Genomic DNA, 22,162 nt, shown 5'->3' on the forward strand with positions numbered 1-22,162 from the left:
CTCTCTAACACACTGCAGGTTAGTGGTCTCTCTAACACACTGCAGGTTAGTGGTCTCTCTAACACAGAGCAGGTTAGTGGTCTATAACACACTGCAGGTTAGTGGTCTATAACACACTGCAGGTTAGTGGTCTCTCTAACACACTGCAGGTTAGTGGTCTCTATAACACACTGCAGGTTAGTGGTCTCTATAACACACTGCAGGTTAGTGGTCTCTCTAACACACTGCAGGTTAGTGGTCTCTCTAACACACTGCAGGTTAGTGGTCTCTAACACACTGCAGGTTAGTGGTCTATAACACACTGCAGGTTAGTGGTCTCTCTAACACACTGCAGGTTAGTGGTCTCTCTAACACAGAGCAGGTTAGTGGTCTCTCTAACACACTGCAGGTTAGTGGTCTCTATAACACACTGCAGGTTAGTGGTCTCTAACACAGAGCAGGTTAGTGGTCTCTCTAACACACTGCAGGTTAGTGGTCTATAACACACTGCAGGTTAGTGGTCTCTTTAACACACTGCAGGTTAGTGGTCTCTAACACACTGCAGGTTAGTGGTCTCTAACACACTGCAGGTTAGTGGTCTCTAACACACTGCAGGTTAGTGGTCTCTAACACACTGCAGGTTAGTGGTCTCTAACACACTGCAGGTTAGTGGTCTCTCTAACACACTGCAGGTTAGTGGTCTATAACACACTGCAGGTTAGTGGTCTCTTTAACACACTGCAGGTTAGTGGTCTCTAACACACTGCAGGTTAGTGGTCTCTAACACACTGCAGGTTAGTGGTCTCTAACACACTGCAGGTTAGTGGTCTCTAACACACTGCAGGTTAGTGGTCTCTAACACACTGCAGGTTAGTGGTCTCTAACACACTGCAGGTTAGTGGTCTCTAACACACTGCAGGTTAGTGGTCTCTAACACACTGCAGGTTAGTGGTCTCTAACACACTGCAGGTTAGTGGTCTCTAACACACTGCAGGTTAGTGGTCTCTCTAACACTGAGCAGGTTAGTGGTCTCTCTAACACACTGCAGGTTAGTGGTCTATAACACACTGCAGGTTAGTGGTCTCTCTAACACAGAGCAGGTTAGTGGTCTATAACACAGAGCAGGTTAGTGGTCTCTATAACACACTGCAGGTTAGTGGTCTCTAACACACTGCAGGTTAGTGGTCTCTAACACACTGCAGGTTAGTGGTCTCTAACACACTGCAGGTTAGTGGTCTCTATAACACACTGCAGGTTAGTGGTCTATAACACACTGCAGGTTAGTGGTCTCTAACACAGAGCAGGTTAGTGGTCTCTAACACAGAGCAGGTTAGTGGTCTGTCTAGCACACTGCAGGTTAGTGGTCTCTCTAACACACTGCAGGTTAGTGGTCTCTATAACACACTGCAGGTTAGTGGTCTCTAACACACTGCAGGTTAGTGGTCTCTAACACACTGCAGGTTAGTGGTCTCTAGCACACTGCAGGTTAGTGGTCTCTAACACACTGCAGGTTAGTGGTCTCTATAACACACTGCAGGTTAGTGGTCTCTAACACACTGCAGTTTAGTGGTCTCTAACACACTGCAGGTTAGTGGTCTCTAGCACACTGCAGGTTAGTGGTCTCTATAACACACTGCAGGTTAGTGGTCTCTATAACACACTGCAGGTTAGTGGTCTCTCTAACACACTGCAGGTTAGTGGTCTCTCTAACACACTGCAGGTTAGTGGTCTCTCTAACACACTGCAGGTTAGTGGTCTATAACACACTGCAGGTTAGTGGTCTCTAACACACTGCAGGTTAGTGGTCTCTATAACACACTGCAGGTTAGTGGTCTCTAACACAGAGCAGGTTAGTGGTCTCTAACACACTGCAGGTTAGTGGTCTCTATAACACACTGCAGGTTAGTGGTCTCTAACACACTGCAGGTTAGTGGTCTCTAACACACTGCAGGTTAGTGGTCTATAACACACTGCAGGTTAGTGGTCTCTCTAACACACTGCAGGTTAGTGGTCTCTCTAACACAGAGCAGGTTAGTGGTCTCTATAACACACTGCAGGTTAGTGGTCTCTCTAACACACTGCAGGTTAGTGGTCTCTCTAACACACTGCAGGTTAGTGGTCTCTCTAACACACTGCAGGTTAGTGGTCTCTCTAACACAGAGCAGGTTAGTGGTCTATAACACACTGCAGGTTAGTGGTCTCTAACACACTGCAGGTTAGTGGTCTCTAACACACTGCAGGTTAGTGGTCTCTCTAACACTGAGCAGGTTAGTGGTCTCTAACACACTGCAGGTTAGTGGTCTATAACACACTGCAGGTTAGTGGTCTCTCTAACACAGAGCAGGTTAGTGGTCTATAACACAGAGCAGGTTAGTGGTCTCTATAACACACTGTAGGTTAGTGGTCTCTATAACACACTGCAGCTTAGTGGTCTCTCTAACACACTGCAGGTTAGTGGTCTATAACACAGAGCAGGTTAGTGGTCTCTATAACACACTGCAGGTTAGTGGTCTCTCTAACACACTGCAGGTTAGTGGTCTCTCTAACACACTGCAGGTTAGTGGTCTCTCTAACACAGAGCAGGTTAGTGGTCTATAACACACTGCAGGTTAGTGGTCTATAACCCACTGCAGGTTAGTGGTCTCTAACACACTGCAGGTTAGTGGTCTCTCTAACACTGAGCAGGTTAGTGGTCTCTCTAACACACTGCAGGTTAGTGGTCTATAACACACTGCAGGTTAGTGGTCTCTCTAACACAGAGCAGGTTAGTGGTCTATAACACAGAGCAGGTTAGTGGTCTCTATAACACACTGTAGGTTAGTGGTCTCTATAACACACTGCAGCTTAGTGGTCTCTCTAACACACTGCAGGTTAGTGGTCTATAACACACTGCAGGTTAGTGGTCTCTCTAACACAGAGCAGGTTAGTGGTCTCTAACACACTGCAGGTTAGTGGTCTCTAACACACTGCAGGTTAGTGGTCTATAACACACTGCAGGTTAGTGGTCTCTAACACACTGCAGGTTAGTGGTCTATAACACACTGCAGGTTAGTGGTCTATAACACACTGCAGGTTAGTGGTCTCTAACACACTGCAGGTTAGTGGTCTCTAACACACTGCAGGTTAGTGGTCTATAACACACTGCAGGTTAGTGGTCTCTAACACACTGCAGGTTAGTGGTCTCTAACACACTGCAGGTTGGTGGTCTATAACACAGAGCAGGTTAGTGGTCTGTCTAACACACTGCAGGTTAGTGGTCTCTAACACAGAGCAGGTTAGTGGTCTCTAACACACTGCAGGTTAGTGGTCTCTATAACACACTGCAGGTTAGTGGTCTCTCTAACACAGAGCAGGTTAGTGGTCTGTCTAACGCACTGCAGGTTAGTGGTCTCTATAACACACTGCAGGTTAGTGGTCTCTCTAACACACTGCAGGTTAGTGGTCTCTATAACACACTGCAGGTTAGTGGTCTCTATAACACACTGCAGGTTAGTGGTCTCTATAACACACTGCAGGTTAGTGGTCTCTCTAACACACTGCAGGTTAGTGGTCTCTCTAACACACTGCAGGTTAGTGGTCTCTCTAACACACTGCAGGTTAGTGGTCTCTATAACACACTGCAGGTTAGTGGTCTCTATAACACACTGCAGGTTAGTGGTCTCTATAACACACTGCAGGTTAGTGGTCTCTCTAACACACTGCAGGTTAGTGGTCTCTCTAACACACTGCAGGTTAGTGGTCTCTCTAACACACTGCAGGTTAGTGGTCTATAACACACTGCAGGTTAGTGGTCTCTAACACACTGCAGGTTAGTGGTCTCTAACACAGAGCAGGTTAGTGGTCTCTAACACACTGCAGGTTAGTGGTCTCTATAACACACTGCAGGTTAGTGGTCTCTCTAACACAGAGCAGGTTAGTGGTCTGTCTAACACACTGCAGGTTAGTGGTCTCTATAACACACTGCAGGTTAGTGGTCTCTATAACACACTGCAGGTTAGTGGTCTCTATAACACACTGCAGGTTAGTGGTCTCTATAACACACTGCAGGTTAGTGGTCTCTCTAACACACTGCAGGTTAGTGGTCTCTAACACACTGCAGGTTAGTGGTCTCTAACACACTGCAGGTTAGTGGTCTCTATAACACACTGCAGGTTAGTGGTCTCTCTAACACACTGCAGGTTAGTGGTCTCTATAACACACTGCAGGTTAGTGATCTCTATAACACACTGCAGGTTAGTGGTCTCTATAACACACTGCAGGTTAGTGGTCTCTCTAACACACTGCAGGTTAGTGGTCTCTAACACACTGCAGGTTAGTGGTCTCTAACACACTGCAGGTTAGTGGTCTCTAACACACTGCAGGTTAGTGGTCTCTAACACACTGCAGGTTAGTGGTCTCTAACACACTGCAGGTTAGTGGTCTCTATAACACACTGCAGGTTAGTGGTCTCTAACACACTGCAGGTTAGTGGTCTATAACACACTGCAGGTTAGTGGTCTCTATAACACACTGCAGGTTAGTGGTCTCTAACACACTGCAGGTTAGTGGTCTCTAACACACTGCAGGTTAGTGGTCTCTAACACACTGCAGGTTAGTGGTCTCTATAACACACTGCAGGTTAGTGGTCTCTAACACACTGCAGGTTAGTGGTCTCTAACACACTGCAGGTTAGTGGTCTCTATAACACACTGCAGGTTAGTGGTCTCTAACACACTGCAGGTTAGTGGTCTCTAACACACTGCAGGTTAGTGGTCTATAACACACTGCAGGTTAGTGGTCTCTAACACACTGCAGGTTAGTGGTCTATAACACACTGCAGGTTAGTGGTCTCTATAACACACTGCAGGTTAGTGATCTCTATAACACACTGCAGGTTAGTGGTCTCTAACACACTGCAGGTTAGTGGTCTATAACACACTGCAGGTTAGTGGTCTCTAACACACTGCAGGTTAGTGGTCTCTAACACACTGCAGGTTAGTGGTCTATAACACACTGCAGGTTAGTGGTCTCTAACACACTGCAGGTTAGTGGTCTATAACACACTGCAGGTTAGTGGTCTCTATAACACACTGCAGGTTAGTGGTCTCTATAACACACTGCAGGTTAGTGGTCTCTAACACACTGCAGGTTAGTGGTCTCTAACACACTGCAGGTTAGTGGTCTCTAACACACTGCAGGTTAGTGGTCTCTATAACACACTGCAGGTTAGTGGTCTCTAACACACTGCAGGTTAGTGGTCTCTAACACACTGCAGGTTAGTGGTCTCTATAACACACTGCAGGTTAGTGGTCTCTAACACACTGCAGGTTAGTGGTCTCTAACACACTGCAGGTTAGTGGTCTATAACACACTGCAGGTTAGTGGTCTCTAACACACTGCAGGTTAGTGGTCTATAACACACTGCAGGTTAGTGGTCTCTATAACACACTGCAGGTTAGTGATCTCTATAACACACTGCAGGTTAGTGGTCTCTAACACACTGCAGGTTAGTGGTCTATAACACACTGCAGGTTAGTGGTCTCTAACACACTGCAGGTTAGTGGTCTCTAACACACTGCAGGTTAGTGGTCTATAACACACTGCAGGTTAGTGGTCTCTAACACACTGCAGGTTAGTGGTCTATAACACACTGCAGGTTAGTGGTCTCTATAACACACTGCAGGTTAGTGGTCTCTATAACACACTGCAGGTTAGTGGTCTCTAACACACTGCAGGTTAGTGGTCTCTAACACACTGCAGGTTAGTGGTCTCTAACACACTGCAGGTTAGTGGTCTCTATAACACACTGCAGGTTAGTGGTCTCTAACACACTGCAGGTTAGTGGTCTCTAACACACTGCAGGTTAGTGGTCTCTATAACACACTGCAGGTTAGTGGTCTCTAACACACTGCAGGTTAGTGGTCTCTAACACACTGCAGGTTAGTGGTCTATAACACACTGCAGGTTAGTGGTCTCTAACACACTGCAGGTTAGTGGTCTATAACACACTGCAGGTTAGTGGTCTCTATAACACACTGCAGGTTAGTGATCTCTATAACACACTGCAGGTTAGTGGTCTCTATAACACACTGCAGGTTAGTGGTCTCTAACACACTGCAGGTTAGTGGTCTCTAACACACTGCAGGTTAGTGGTCTCTAACACACTGCAGGTTAGTGGTCTCTAACACACTGCAGGTTAGTGGTCTCTAACACACTGCAGGTTAGTGGTCTCTAACACACTGCAGGTTAGTGGTCTCTATAACACACTGCAGGTTAGTGGTCTCTAACACACTGCAGGTTAGTGGTCTATAACACACTGCAGGTTAGTGGTCTTTAACACACTGCAGGTTAGTGGTCTCTAACACAGAGCAGGTTAGTGGTCTATAACACACTGCAGGTTAGTGGTCTCTAACAAACTGCAGGTTAGTGGTCTCTCTAACACACAGCAGGTTAGTGGTCTCTCTAACACACTGCAGGTTAGTGGTCTCTCTAACACACTGCAGGTTAGTGGTCTCTAACACACTGCAGGTTAGTGGTCTCTAACACACTGCAGGTTAGTGGTCTCTCTAACACACTGCAGGTTAGTGGTCTCTAACACACTGCAGGTTAGTGGTCTCTAACACAGAGCAGCTTAATGGACTTTAACACACTGCAGGTTAGTGGTCTCTAACACACTGCAGGTTAGTGGTCTCTCTAACACACTGCAGGTTAGTGGTCTCTCTAACACACTGCAGGTTAGTGGTCTCTAACACACTGCAGGTTAGTGGTCTATAACACACTGCAGGTTAGTGGTCTCTATAACACACTGCAGGTTAGTGGTCTCTAACACACTGCAGGTTAGTGGTCTCTAACACACTGCAGGTTAGTGGTCTATAACACACTGCAGGTTAGTGGTCTATAACACACTGCAGGTTAGTGGTCTCTAACACACTGCAGGTTAGTGGTCTCTCTAACACACTGCAGGTTAGTGGTCTCTCTAACACACTGCAGGTTAGTGGTCTCTAACACACTGCAGGTTAGTGGTCTCTCTAACACACTGCAGGTTAGTGGTCTCTAACACAGAGCAGGTTAGTGGTCTCTATAACACACTGCAGATTAGTGGTCTCTAACACACTGCAGGTTAGTGGTCTCTAACACACTGCAGGTTAGTGGTCTCTAACACACTGCAGGTTAGTGGTCTATAACACACTGCAGGTTAGTGGTCTATAACACACTGCAGGTTAGTGGTCTTTAACACACTGCAGGTTAGTGGTCTCTAACACACTGCAGGTTAGTGGTCTCTATAACACACTGCAGGTTAGTGGTCTCTCTAACACACTGCAGGTTAGTGGTCTCTCTAACACAGAGCAGGTTAGTGGTCTCTAACACACTGCAGGTTAGTGGTCTCTAACACACTGCAGGTTAGTGGTCTCTATAACACACTGCAGGTTAGTGGTCTCTCTAACACACTGCAGGTTAGTGGTCTCTAACACAGAGCAGGTTAGTGGTCTCTAACACACTGCAGGTTAGTGGTCTATAACACACTGCAGGTTAGTGGTCTCTATAACACACTGCAGGTTAGTGGTCTATAACAGAGAACATCCTGACAGCCTAGTGTAGGAGGATCATTACCTTGACACACAGCGGACGGCTCTCATCATCATTTGAGAAACTCATGAGACTGATGTTTTCACCGGTTGTTGCAGATGCGATCGCAGACGACACGGTGCGCTACACCTACGTGAAGAAGAAAGGCTATGTCCGCCTCCACACCAACAAGGGAGACATCAACCTGGAACTGTACTGTGACAAGGGTGTGTGTGTGTGTGTGTGTGTGTGTGTGTGTGTGTGTGTGTTTGTTTGTTTGGACGGTCCTTTGTAGTTCAGTTGGTAGTGCATGGCTCTTGCAATGGCAGGATAGTGGGCTTGACTTTCCCCTGCCCTCAAAGCCTCAATTCTTCAGGTCATGGACTCTACAAGGTGTCGAAAGCGCTCCACAGGGATTCTGGCCCATGTTGACTCCAATGCTTCCCACTGCTGTGTCAAGTTGGCTCGATGTCCTTTGGGTGGTGGACCATTCTTGATACACACGGGAAACTGTTGAGTGTAAAAAACTCAGCAGCGTTGTAGTTCTTGACACACTCAAACCAGTGCGCCTGGCACCTACTACCATACCCCGTTCAAAGGCACTGAAATCTATTGTCTTGCCCATTCACCCTCTGAATGGCACACATACACAATCCGTCTCAAAGCTTAAAAATCCTTCTTTAACCTGTCTCCTCCCCTTCATCTACACTGATTGAAGTGGATTTAACAAGTGACATCAATAAGGGATCATATCTTTCACCTGGATTCACCTGGTCAGTCTGTCATGGAAAGAGCTGTTCCTAATGATTTGTCCACTCGGTGTACTCTAAAACATGTAGCGTTACTATCGTACTTGAATCCTAACGGACCTCTCTCTTTCTCTCTGCCCCCCCCTCTATCTGCCCCCCTCTATCTCTCCCCTCTATCTGCACATTGTAATACTATAGGGTTAATACCAGTATCTACACTGAACAAAAATATGAAAGCAACAATTTATTTTTTATTTTTATTAAGTTAGTTCATATAAGGAAATATTAGGCCCTAATCTATGGATTTCAAGTCATACAATATCTGTGGTATCTTAAAAAAAAGGTAGGGGCGTGGATCAGAAAACCAGTCAGTATCTGGTGTGACCATTTGCCTCATACAGCGTGACACATCTCCTTCGCATAGAGTTGATCAGGCTGTTGATTGTGGCCTGTGGAATGTTGTACCACTCCTCTTCAAATGGCTGTGTGAAGTTGCTGGATATTGGCGAGAACTGGAACACACTGTCGTACACGTCGATCCAGAGCATCCCAAACATGCTCAATGGTTGACATATCTGGTGAGTATGCAGGCCATGGAAGAACTGGGACATTTTCAGCTTCCAGGAATTGTGTACAGATCCTTGCGACATGGGTCCGTGCATTATCATGCTGAAACATGAGGTGATGGCGGCGGATGAATGGCACGACAATGGGCCTCAGGACCTCGTCACGGTATCTCTGTGCATTCAAATTGCCATCGATAAAATGCAATTGTGTTCGTTGTCCGTAGTTTATGCCTGCCCATACCATAACCCCACAACCACCCTGGGGCACTCTGTTCACAACGTTGACATCCGCTAACCGCTCGCTCACACGACTGAGGCTTGGTGCTCATGGAATCAGTAGGCTATTAAACAAACAGGCATCAGAAGCAGGATCTGTCTTATTTCTGTAGATACAGTTAATTCTGAAAGTTTTCAGACCCCTGACTATTTCCACATTTTGTTACGTTACAGCCTTATTCTAAAATGGATTAAATGGTTTTTTCCCCTCTTCAATCTACACATAATACCCCATAATGCAAAGCAAAAACTGTTTGTGAAATTTTGCGAATGTATTAAATATATAAAACTATTAACATAAGTATTAAGACCCTTTACTCAGTGCTTTGTTGAAGCACCTTTGGCAGCGATTACAGCCTCGAGTCTTCTTGGGTATGACGCTACAAGCTTGGCACACCTGTATTTGGGGAGTTTCTCCCAGTCTTCTCTGCAGATCCTCTCAAGCTCTGTCAGGTTGGATGGGGAGCATCGCTGCACAGCTATTTTCAGGTCTCTCCAGAGATGTTCGATCGGGTTCTGGCTGGGCCACTCAAGGATATTCAGAGACTTGTCCCGAAGCCACTCCTGCATTGTCTTGGCTGTGTGCTTAGGGTCGTTGTCCTGTTGGAAGGTGAACCTTCACCCCAGTCTGAGGTCCTGAGTGCTTTGGAGCAGGTTTTCATCAAGGATCTCTCTGTACTTTGCTCCGTTCATCTTTCCCTCGATCCTGACTAGTCTATCAGTCCCTACCGCTGAAAAACATCCCCACAGCATGATGCTGCCACCACCATGCTTCACCGTAGGGATGGTGCCAGGTTTCCTCCAGATATTCAATCTTGGTTTTATCAGACCAGAGAATCTTGTTTCTCGTGGTCACAGTCCTTTAGTTGCCTTTTGGTAAAGTCCAAGCGGGCTGTCATGTGCCTTTTACTGAGGAGTGGCTTCCGTCTGGCCACTCTACCATAAAGGCCTGATTGGTGGAGTGCTGCAGAGATGGTTGTCCTTCTGGAAGGTTCTCACATCTTCACAGAGGAACTCTAGAGCTCTGTCAGATTGACCATTGGGTTCTTGGTCACCTCCCTAACCAAGGCCTTTCTCCCCCGATTGTTCAGTTTGGCCGAGCTCAGTGAGAGCCAGTTTCATCATAGCGCTTGATGGTTTTTGCGACTTCACTTGAAGAAACTTTCAAAGTTCTTGAAATGTTCCGTATTGACTGACCTTCATGCCTTAAAGTAATGATGAACTGTCATTTCTCTTTGCTTATTTGAGCTGTTCTTGCCATAATATGGACTAGGTCTTTTACCAAATGTATACCACCCCTACTTTGTCACAACACAACTGATTGGCTCAAACACATTAAGGAGGAAAGAAATTCCACAAATTAACTTTTAAGAAGGCACACCTGTTAATTGAAATGCATTCCAGGTGACTACCCCATGAAGCTGGTTGAGAGAATGCCAAGAGTGTGCGAAGCTGTCAAGGCAAAGGGTGGCTATTTGAAAAATCGCAAATATATTTTGATTTGTTTAACACTTTTTTTTGGTTACTACATGATTCCATATGTGTTATTTTTCATAGTTCTGATGTCTTCACTACTATTATACAATGTAGAAAATAGTAAAAATCAAGAAAAACCCTTGAATGAGTAGGTGTGTCCAAACTTTTGACTGGGACTGTATGTAAATAAGGTATACATTTTCTAAAAACTTGTTTATGGGGTATTGTGTGTAGATTGATGAGGAAAAACCATTTATTTTATCAATTTTAGAATACTTTTTTAATGTAACAATGTGGAAAAATTGAAGGGGTTTGAATACTTTCCGAATGCACTGTGTATATGGATGATTTCTAAAGCCAGGCCCGTTTAACAGTCAGGCTATTGATTACAGACCTAATTAAGTTAGGGTTTCCTCTCTCCTCACTTTTCTTAGACAATTGAAGAAAATTGCTGTTTTCTTGTCTCTTAACTCCGCTGCTACCTCCGCCACATTGTTCTCAACACCAATATGCTGGTTAACATTTTTGACATGCGTTTTTCTGGATTTTGTTGTTGTTATTCTGTCTCTCACTGTTCAAATAAACCTACCATTAAAATTATAGTGGGCAAACGTACAAAATCAGCAGGGGATCAAATACTTTTTTTCCCTCACTGTAGTGTAGAGTGACACAGGACAGGTCTTTAACTTTGTCTTGTACAGGACTGTGTTTTTATAAACTCACTATTGTTCTTCCTAATAACTCAGTATTTCCACGGTCGTCTCCTCCCTGTCCCAGGTTCCTAAAGCAGGAGAGAACTTCACCAAGCTGTGTAAGAAGGGTTACTATGACGGAACTGTCTTCCACAGATCTATCAGGAACTTCATGGTGAGACTAAACGCATTACGTCTTCATTCTCTGACTCACCTATCTGGAATTAACTAGACTCCCCTCCTGTTACCACGACAACCACACAGTCCATTGTTATTGATAGTGTTCTATTAATGTATGTAAATACATCTCTTTCCCAATGTCTTTCAGATCCAAGGAGGAGACCCAACTGGGACTGGTTTAGGTAAGTTTAGACCCTACAATTTCAGAGTAGTGGAGAGTAAAACCCACTGACTACTGTGATGTAGTGGAGAGTAAAACACATTGACTACTGTGATGTAGTGGAGAGTAAAACACATTGACTACTGTGATGTAGTGGAGAGTAAAACCCCTTGACTACTGTGATGTAGTGTAGTGGAGAGTAAAACCCACTGACTACTGTGATGTAGTGGAGAGTAAAACCCCTTGACTACTGTGATGTAGTGGAGAGTAAAACCCCTTGACTACTGTGATGTAGTGGAGAGTAAAACACATTGACTACTGTGATGTAGTGGAGAGTAAAACACTGACTACTGTGATGTAGTGGAGAGTAAAACCCATTGACTACTGTGATGTAGTGGAGAGTAAAACCCATTGACTACTGTGATGTAGTGGAGAGTAAAACACATTGACTACTGTGATGTAGTGGAGAGTAAAACACATTGACTACTGTGATGTAGTGGAGAGTAAAACACATTGACTACTGTGATGTAGTGGAGAGTAAAACACTGACTACTGTGATGTAGTGGAGAGTAAAACACCTTGACTACTGTGATGTAGTGGAGAGTAAAACACTGACTACTGTGATGTAGTGGAGAGTAAAACACTGACTACTGTGATGTAGTGGAGAGTAAAACCCCTTGACTACTGTGATGTAGTGGAGAGTAAAACACTGACTACTGTGATGTAGTGGAGAGTAAAACACTGACAACTGTGATGTAGTGGAGAGTAAAACTCTGACTACTGTGATGTAGTGGAGAGTAAAACCCCTTGACTACTGTGATGTAGTGGAGAGTAAAACACATTGACTACTGTGATGTAGTGGAGAGTAAAACCCATTGACTACTGTGATGTAGTGGAGAGTAAAACACATTGACTACTGTGATGTAGTGGAGAGTAAAACACATTGACTACTGTGATGTAGTGGAGAGTAAAACACATTGACTACTGTGATGTAGTGGAGAGTAAAACACTGACTACTGTGATGTAGTGGAGAGTAAAACACATTGACTACTGTGATGTAGTGGAGCGTAAAACACTGACTACTGTGATGTATAATGTTATTTGTCAGGTCTAAAGAAACATTAATGATATGAAGAAAATGTATTTCAAAAGAACAGAATATGAGTTGGCCTACTGTATGTTATCTGGCTATGCTCCAGGCTTGTTCATTTAGCTGATAAGAAATGCTTATATATCCCGCACAATAATTTTATTTTATGTGATTTTATAGTAAGATTACTATAATCTAACTTAGCTAAATAAAATACAGTATAAAGGATATTTTTCCCATTCTGGAGCGTGTGCATATGAAGTGGCTATGTTGAGTGTAAAGGTGATCATTTGAAACAGGTCCTATACCAGAGATTTAGAGGTGGCAACTCTAAAATGGTACAAACCTTAGAATGTCTTAGAAATCCAAACATACTGTATATGGGCTGCATGATGCGTCTAGAAATCCAAACATACTGTATATGGGCTGCATGATGCGTCTAGAAATCCAAACATACTGTATATGGGCTGCATGATGCGTCTAGAAATCCAAACATACTGTATATGGGCTGCATGATGCGTCTAGAAATCCAAACATACTGTATATGGGCTGCATGATGCGTCTAGAAATCCAAACATACTGTAAATGGGCTGCATGATGCGTCTAGAAATCCAAACATACTGTATATGGGCTGCATGATGCGTCTAGAAATCCAAACATACTGTATATGGGCTGCATGATGCGTCTAGAAATCCAAACATACTGTATATGGGCTGCATGATGCGTCTAGAAATCCAAACATACTGTATATGGGCTGCATGATGCGTCTAGAAATCCAAACATACTGTATATGGGCTGCATGATGCGTCTAGAAATCCAAACATACTGTATATGGGCTGCATGATGCGTCTAGAAATCCAAACATACTGTAATGGGCTGCATGATGCGTCTAGAAATCCAAACATACTGTATATGGGCTGCATGATGCGTCTAGAAATCCAAACATACTGTATATGGGCTGCATGATGCGTCTAGAAATCCAAACATACTGTATATGGGCTGCATGATGCGTCTAGAAATCCAAACATACTGTATATGGGCTGCATGATGCGTCTAGAAATCCAAACATACTGTATATGGGCTGCATGATGCGTCTAGAAATCCAAACATACTGTATATGGGCTGCATGATGCGTCTAGAAATCCAAACATACTGTATATGGGCTGCATGATGCGTCTAGAAATCCAAACATACTGTATATGGGCTGCATGATGCGTCTAGAAATCCAAACATACTGTATATGGGCTGCATGATGCGTCTAGAAATCCAAACATACTGTATATGGGCTGCATGATGCGTCTAGAAATCCAAACATACTGTAATGGGCTGCATGATGCGTCTAGAAATCCAAACATACTGTATATGGGCTGCATGATGCGTCTAGAAATCCAAACATACTGTATATGGGCTGCATGATGCGTCTAGAAATCCAAACATACTGTATATGGGCTGCATGATGCGTCTAGAAATCCAAACACACTGTATCTGGGCTGCATGATGCGTCTAGAAATCCAAACATACTGTATATGGGCTGCATGATGCGTCTAGAAATCCAAACATACTGTATATGGGCTGCATGATGCGTCTAGAAATCCAAACATACTGTATATGGGCTGCATGATGCGTCTAGAAATCCAAACATACTGTATATGGGCTGCATGATGCGTCTAGAAATCCAAACATACTGTATATGGGCTGCATGATGCGTCTAGAAATCCAAACATCCTGTATATGGGCTGCATGATGCGTCTAGAAATCCAAACATACTGTATATGGGCTGCATGATGCGTCTAGAAATCCAAACATACTGTATATGGGCTGCATGATGCGTCTAGAAATCCAAACATACTGTATATGGGCTGCATGATGCGTCTACAGCCTATTGAGGATTTGAGAAAGTCGCAAAAATAGAATCTGTTCATTTCCTCAGGCTGCACACGCTGTTCTCTCATCAAGTGGTCATATTTTCAACCATCAGACTATTCTCAATTTAATCTTTACTAATATGTCAAATTAGTTTTAGATTTAGAATGTACCATTATCACATGGTCAGGAGAATAAAGTCAGCACTCGAATAGCGAACGGAGGCCGCTCGCTTTCCTGCACGTCAGTTTTTCAATAATGATGTGGTCCTCTGTAGCTCAGCTGGTAGAGCACGGCGCTTGTAACGCCAAGGTAGTGGGTTCGATCCCCGGGACCACCCATACACAAAAAAATGTATGCACGCATGACTGTAAGTCGCTTTGGATAAAAGCGTCTGCTAAATGGCATATTATTATTATTATTACATGCTTCAGCACTCGTCGGTCCCGTTCTGTGAGCTTGTGTGGCCTACCACTTCGCGGCTGAGCCGTTGTTGCTCCTAGACATTTCAACTTCATAATAACAGCACTTAAAGTTGACCGGGCAACTCTAGCAGGGCAGAAATGTGACGAACTGACTTGTTGGAAAGGTGGCATCCTATGACTGTGCCACATTGAAAGTCACTGAGCTCTTCAGTAAGGCCAGTGTTTGTCTATGGAGATTGCATGGCGGTTTGCTCGATTTTATACACCTGTCAGCAACGGGTGTGGTTAAAATGGCCAAATCCACTAATTTGAAGGGGTGTCCACATACTTCTGTATATATAGTGTATCATTTCATAACCAAAAATATTATATTTTCAGCTGTTTGAAGCTGGTGTACAAAACTGAAAGTAAAAGACTCAAAAACGTAACTTAAGAACAAGAAGCATAGAAACAGATCTACCGCTTCTTAGACCTGCTTTCAATGAGAATCACAGATCCATAACTCACATTTCTATATGTCTGCCCCCCTCTCTCTCTCTCTGTCTGCCCCCCTCTCTCTCTCTGTCTGCCCCCCTCTCTCTCTCTGTCTGCCCCCTCTCTCTCTCTCTGTCTGCCCCCTTCTCTCTCTCTGTCTGCCCCCTCTCTCTCTCTGTCTGCCCCCCTCTCTCTCTCTGTCTGCCCCCCTCTCTCTCTCTCTCTGTATGCCCCCCTCTCTCTCTCTCTCTGTATGCCCCCTCTCTCTCTCTGTATGCCCCCCTCTCTCTCTCTGTCTGCCCCCCTCTCTCTCTCTGTCTGCCCCCCTCTCTCTCTCTGTCTGCCCCCCTCTCTCTCTCTGTCTGCCCCCCTCTCTCTCTCTGTCTGCCCCCCTCTCTCTCTCTGTCTGCCCCCCCTCTCTCTCTCTGTCTGCCCCCCTCTCTCTCTCTGTATGCCCCCCTCTCTCTCTCTGTCTGCCCCCTCTCTCTCTCTGTCTGCCCCCCCTCTCTCTCTCTGTCTGCCCCCCTCTCTCTCTCTCTCTGTATGCCCCCCTCTCTCTCTCTGTATGCCCCTCTCTCTCTCTGTATGCCCCCCTCTCTCTCTCTGTATGCCCCCCCCTCTCTCCCTCTGTCTGCCCCCCTCTCTCTCTCTGTCTGCCCCCCTCTCTCGCCCTCTGTCTGCCCCCCTCTCTCGCCCTCTGTCTGCCCCCCTCTCTCGCCCTCTGTCTGCCCCCCTCTCTCGCCCTCTGTCTGCCTCTCTCTCGCTCTCTCCCTTTCTCTTTGTCTCTCTCTCTTCAGGAGGAGAGTCTTTCTGGGGTAAGCCCTTCAAAGATGAGTTTCGTCCCAACCTGTCCCATACGGGGCGAGGGGTTCTCAGTATGGCCAACTCAGGACCCAACACCAACAAGTCCCAGTTGTGAGTAGACACTGTCTCATGTCCCAATTATCCCTCCTTCCTTCTGAAGTGTGCACTTGTTCACTTCCCTTCCCTGATTTGAAAGGAAATTACTGGTATCAGAAATATGGTGGAAACTACCACCAGCCCATTCTTCCACCAATCTAATGCTTTTAAATTTGTTGGAACTAGTGAACGAGTGTACACTTCAGGAGGAAGTGATACTATTGTCTTATGCTCCCTCTTAACTCCATTACTCTCTCTCCCCCTTTAATATAACCTCCCCCCTCTGTCTCCCTAACCACCACTCTAACCTCCCCCTCTGTCTCCCTTCTCTCCCCCTAAACCCCTCCCTCTCTCCCCGTAACCTCCCCCTCTCTCCCCGTAACCTCCCCCTCTCTCCCCCTAACCTCCTCCCTCTCTATCCCTAACCTCCCCCCTCTCTCCCCCTAACCTCCCCTTCTCTCCCCCTTTAATATAACCTCCTCCCCTCTCTCCCTAACCACCCCTCTAACCTCCCCCTCTGTTTCCCTTCTCTCCCCCTAACCTCCCCCTCTCTACACCTAACCTCCTCCCTTCTCTCCCCCTAACCTCCCCCTAACTTCCCCTCCTACCTCCTCCTTCTCTCCCCCTAACCTCCCCTCCTACCTCCTCCCTTCTCTCCCCCTAACCTCCCCCCTAACTTCCCCCCTAACCTCCCCCTCTCTCCCTAACCTCCCCCCTCTGTCCCCCTAACATCTCTCTCTCTCTCTCGCTCTCGCTCTCGCTCTCGCTCTCGCTCTCGCTCTCTCTCTGTGTGTGTGTGTGATTCTAACAAGGAGTTGTAATGTCACTCAGCAGCTTGGTGGAGTTGAATAGGGAATCTGAATATTCCTCCATTTAAAGATGACCCATCACTTTGACCCTCTGGAGCCGACGAGGCATTGACCTGATATGATTAGGGATAGATAGGACGTTCTGCTGAGATGACATGACCGTGTACAACTCCTGAATAGAACTAGACTTTAATGTGAGTCTGCTGTTTCCTCTCCCAGCTTCATCACCTTCCGGTCATGTCCCTACCTGGACAGGAAACATACTGTGTTTGGAAGGTAAGATACACTCAGACATTTACTTTAGAAGTTGTATTGGTTGAATATGTGATGAAATGGCATGTCTGTGAGTTGTGTACTTTATAGTCAGTCAGCTGTGAGACTTGGTCCAGTGTTGGGGAATTCAGGGGTTAGTTGGTACACTACATGACCAAAGTATGTGGACACCTGCTCGTTGAACATCTCATTTCAAAATCCTGGGCATTAATATGGAGTTGGTCCCCCCCTTTGCTGCTATAACAGCCTCCACTCTTCTGGGAAGGCTTTCCACTAGATGTTGGAAACATTGCTGCGGGGACTTGCTTCCATTCAGCCACAAAGAGCATTAGTGAGGTTGGTCACAGATGTTGGGTGTTTAGGCCTGGCTCGCATTCGGCGTTCCAATTCATCCCAAATGTGTTTGATGGGGTTTAGGTCAGGGTTCTGTGCAGGCCAGTCAAGTTCTTCCACACCGATCTCGACAAACCATTTCTGTATGGACCTCGCTTTGTGCACGGGGGCATTGTCATGCTGAAACAGAAAGGGGCCTTCCCCAAACTGTTGCCACAAAGTTGGAAGGACAGAATCGTCTAGAATGTAATATTATGCTATAGCATTAAGATTTCCCTTCACTGGAACTAAGGGGCCTAGCCCGAACCATGAAAAACAGCCCCAGACCATTATTCCTCCTCCACCAAACTTTACAGTTGGCAATATGCATTGGGGCAGGTAGCTTTCTCCTGGCATCCGCCAAACCCAGATTTGTCCGTCGGACTGCCAGATGGTGAAGCGTGTTTCATCACTCCAGAGAACGCGTTTCCACTGCTCCAGAGTCCAATGGCGGTGAGCTTTACACCACTCCAGCCGACGCTTGGCATTGTGCAATGGTCCCTTCTCTCTCTCCCTCCCTCCATCTCATGCTCTGGTTATCTGACTGACTGGTTATCTCATGCTCTGGTTTGGTTAACCATTTAACAAACTATTTAGCAGTCTTATGGCTTGGGGGTAGAAGCTGTTCAGGGTCCTGTTGGTTCCAGACTTGGTGCATCGGTACCGCTTGCCGTACGGTTGCAGAGAGAACAGTCTGACTTGGGTGGCTGGGGTCTTTGACAATTTTTAGGGCCTTCCTCTGCCACTGCCTGGTATAGAGGTCCTGGATGGCAGGAAGCTTGGCCCCAGTGATGTACTGGGCCGTACGCACTACCCTCTGTAGCGCCTTGCAGTCAGAGGCCAAGCAGTTGCCATACCAGGCGGTGATGCAACCAGTCAGGATGCTCTTAGTGATGCAGCTGTATAACTTTTTGAGAATCTGAGGACCCATGTCAAATATCCTGGGGGGTAAGAGGCATTGTCATGCTCTCTTCACGACAGTGTTGGTGTGTTTGGTATTTATTATGGATCCCCATTAGTTCCTGCCAAGGCAGCAGCTACTCTTCCTGGGGTTTATTATGGATCCCCATTAGTTCCTGCCAAGGCAGCAGCTACTCTTCCTGGGGTTTATTATGGATCCCCATTAGTTCCTGCCAAGGCAGCAGCTACTCTTCCTGGGGTTTATTATGGATCCTCATTAGTTCCTGCCAAGGCAGCAGCTACTCTTCCTGGGGTTTATTATGGATCCCCATTAGTTCCTGCCAAGGCAGCAGCTACTCTTCCTGGGGTTTATTATGGATCCCCATTAGTTCCTGCCAAGGCAGCAGCTACTCTTCCTGGGGTTTATTATGGATCCCCATTAGTTCCTGCCAAGGCAGCAGCTACTCTTCCTGGGGTTTATTATGGATCCTCATTAGTTCCTGCCAAGGCAGCAGCTACTCTTCCTGGGGTTTATTATGGATCCTCATTAGTTCCTGCCAAGGCAGCAGCTACTCTTCCTGGGGTTTATTATGGATCCCCATTAGTTCCTGCCAAGGCAGCAGCTACTCTTCCTGGGGTTTATTATGGATCCCCATTAGTTCCTGCCAAGGCAGCAGCTACTCTTCCTGGGGTTTATTATGGATCCCCATTAGTTCCTGCCAAGGCAGCAGCTACTCTTCCTGGGGTTTATTATGGATCCTCATTAGTTCCTGCCAAGGCAGCAGCTACTCTTCCTGGGGTTTATTATGGATCCCCATTAGTTCCTGCCAAGGCAGCAGCTACTCTTCCTGGGGTTTATTATGGATCCCCATTAGTTCCTGCCAAGGCAGCAGCTACTCTTCCTGGGGTTTATTATGGATCCCTGTTAGTTCCTGCCAAGGCAGCAGCTACTCTTCCTGGGGTTTATTATGGATCCCCATTAGTTCCTGCCAAGGCAGCAGCTACTCTTCCTGGGGTTTATTATGGATCCCCATTAGTTCCTGCCAAGGCAGCAGCTACTCTTCCTGGGGTTTATTATGGATCCCCATTAGTTCCTGCCAAGGCAGCAGCTACTCTTCCTGGGGTTTATTATGGATCCCCGTTAGTTCCTGCCAAGGCAGCAGCTACTCTTCCTGGGGTTTATTATGGATCCTCATTAGTTCCTGCCAAGGCAGCAGCTACTCTTCCTGGGGTTTATTATGGATCCCCATTAGTTCCTGCCAAGGCAGCAGCTACTCTTCCTGGGGTTTATTATGGATCCCCATTAGTTCCTGCCAAGGCAGCAGCTACTCTTCCTGGGGTTTATTATGGATCCCCATTAGTTCCTGCCAAGGCAGCAGCTACTCTTCCTGGGGTTTATTATGGATCCTCATTAGTTCCTGCCAAGGCAGCAGCTACTCTTCCTGGGGTTTATTATGGATCCCCATTAGTTCCTGCCAAGGCAGCAGCTACTCTTCCTGGGGTTTATTATGGATCCCCATTAGTTCCTGCCAAGGCAGCAGCTACTCTTCCTGGGGTTTATTATGGATCCCCGTTAGTTCCTGCCAAGGCAGCAGCTACTCTTCCTGGGGTTTATTATGGATCCCCATTAGTTCCTGCCAAGGCAGCAGCTACTCTTCCTGGGGTTTATTATGGATCCCCATTAGTTCCTGCCAAGGCAGCAGCTACTCTTCCTGGGGTTTATTATGGATCCCCATTAGTTCCTGCCAAGGCAGCAGCTACTCTTCCTGGGGTTTATTATGGATCCCCGTTAGTTCCTGCCAAGGCAGCAGCTACTCTTCCTGGGGTTTATTATGGATCCTCATTAGTTCCTGCCAAGGCAGCAGCTACTCTTCCTGGGGTTTATTATGGATCCCCATTAGTTCCTGCCAAGGCAGCAGCTACTCTTCCTGGGGTTTATTATGGATCCCCATTAGTTCCTGCCAAGGCAGCAGCTACTCTTCCTGGGGTTTATTATGGATCCCCATTAGTTCCTGCCAAGGCAGCAGCTACTCTTCCTGGGGTTTATTATGGATCCCCATTAGTTCCTGTCAAGGCAGCAGTTACTCTTCCTGGGGTTTATTATGGATCCCCATTAGTTCCTGCCAAGGCAGCAGCTACTCTTCCTGGGGTTTATTATGGATCCCCATTAGTTCCTGCCAAGGCAGCAGCTACTCTTCCTGGGGTTTATTATGGATCCCCATTAGTTCCTGCCAAGGCAGCAGCTACTCTTCCTGGGGTTTATTATGCATCCCTGTTAGTTCCTGCCAAGGCAGCAGCTACTCTTCCTGGGGTTTATTATGGATCCCCATTAGTTCCTGCCAAGGCAGCAGCTACTCTTCCTGGGGTTTATTATGGATCCCCATTAGTTCCTGCCAAGGCAGCAGCTACTCTTCCTGGGGTTTATTATGGATCCCCATTAGTTCCTGCCAAGGCAGCAGTTACTCTTCCTGGGGTTTATTATGAATCCCCATTAGTTCCTGCCAAGGCAGCAGATACTCTTCCTGGGGTCCATTTAACATTAAGGGAGTTATATACAACAACAAAAATATTACAATGAACAAAAATATAAACGCAACATGTAAAGTGGTGGTCCGATATTTCTCAACTTTTGTTCAACTTTTCTTTTACATCCCTGTTAGTGAGCATTTCTCCTTTGCCAAGATAATCCATCCACCTGACAGGTGTGGCATATCAAGAAGCTGATTAAACAGCATGATCATTACACAGGTGCACTTTGTGCTGGGGACAATAGCTCTGTAGCTCAGCTGGTAGAGCATGGCGCTTGTAACGCCAAGGTAGTGGGTTCGATCCCCGGGACCACCCATACACAAAAATGTATGCACACATGACTGTAAGTGGTTTTGGATAAAAGCGTCTGCTAAATGTGCAGTTTTGTCACAACACAGTTAATGTTAATTTCTCCTACCATAAGCCGCCTCGAACGTCGTTTTAAAAGTGTCTGCTAAATGACTTCAATGTAAATGTAAATATCCAGCAACTTCGCACAGCCATTGAAGAGGAGTGGGACAACATTCCACAGGCCACAATCAACAGCCTGATCAACTCTATGTGAAGGTGATGTGTCGCACTGCATGAGGCAAATGGTGGTCACACCAGATACTGACTGGTTTTCTGATCCACACCCCTACTTTATTTTTTATTTTTTTAAGTATCTGTGACCAACAGATGCATATCTGTATTCCCAGTCATGTGAAATCCATAGATTAGGGCCTCATTTATTTCAATTCACTGATTTCCTTATATCAACTGTAAATCTTTGAAAATTGTTGCGTTTATACTTTAGTTCAGTATACATGACAATACATTTCATAACGCTTTTCACAACACATTGTGTTCCCTCAGGCCACTACTCTACCACCACACACTACCGGTCAAAAGTTTTAGAACACCT

At 45.9% G+C, this 22,162-nt stretch overlaps 1 protein-coding gene across 1 annotated transcript in view; it reads left to right on the forward strand.

The window, feature by feature from the left end:
* The window catches only part of ppil2 (peptidylprolyl isomerase (cyclophilin)-like 2), a 60,928-nt gene that overhangs the window by 34,466 nt on the left and 4,300 nt on the right, over positions 1–22,162 (forward strand). Inside the window, exons 12-16 of the mRNA XM_045212259.1 lie at positions 7,644–7,751; positions 11,370–11,458; positions 11,612–11,645; positions 16,273–16,390; positions 17,404–17,460. Coding sequence (XP_045068194.1) covers positions 7,644–7,751; positions 11,370–11,458; positions 11,612–11,645; positions 16,273–16,390; positions 17,404–17,460 — 406 coding nt within the window. The remainder of the gene's footprint in view (positions 1–7,643; positions 7,752–11,369; positions 11,459–11,611; positions 11,646–16,272; positions 16,391–17,403; positions 17,461–22,162) is intronic.

The sequence above is a fragment of the Coregonus clupeaformis genome, unplaced genomic scaffold (assembly GCF_020615455.1).
Source record: "Coregonus clupeaformis isolate EN_2021a unplaced genomic scaffold, ASM2061545v1 scaf0002, whole genome shotgun sequence".
Classification (NCBI taxonomy): Eukaryota; Metazoa; Chordata; class Actinopteri; order Salmoniformes; family Salmonidae; genus Coregonus; species Coregonus clupeaformis.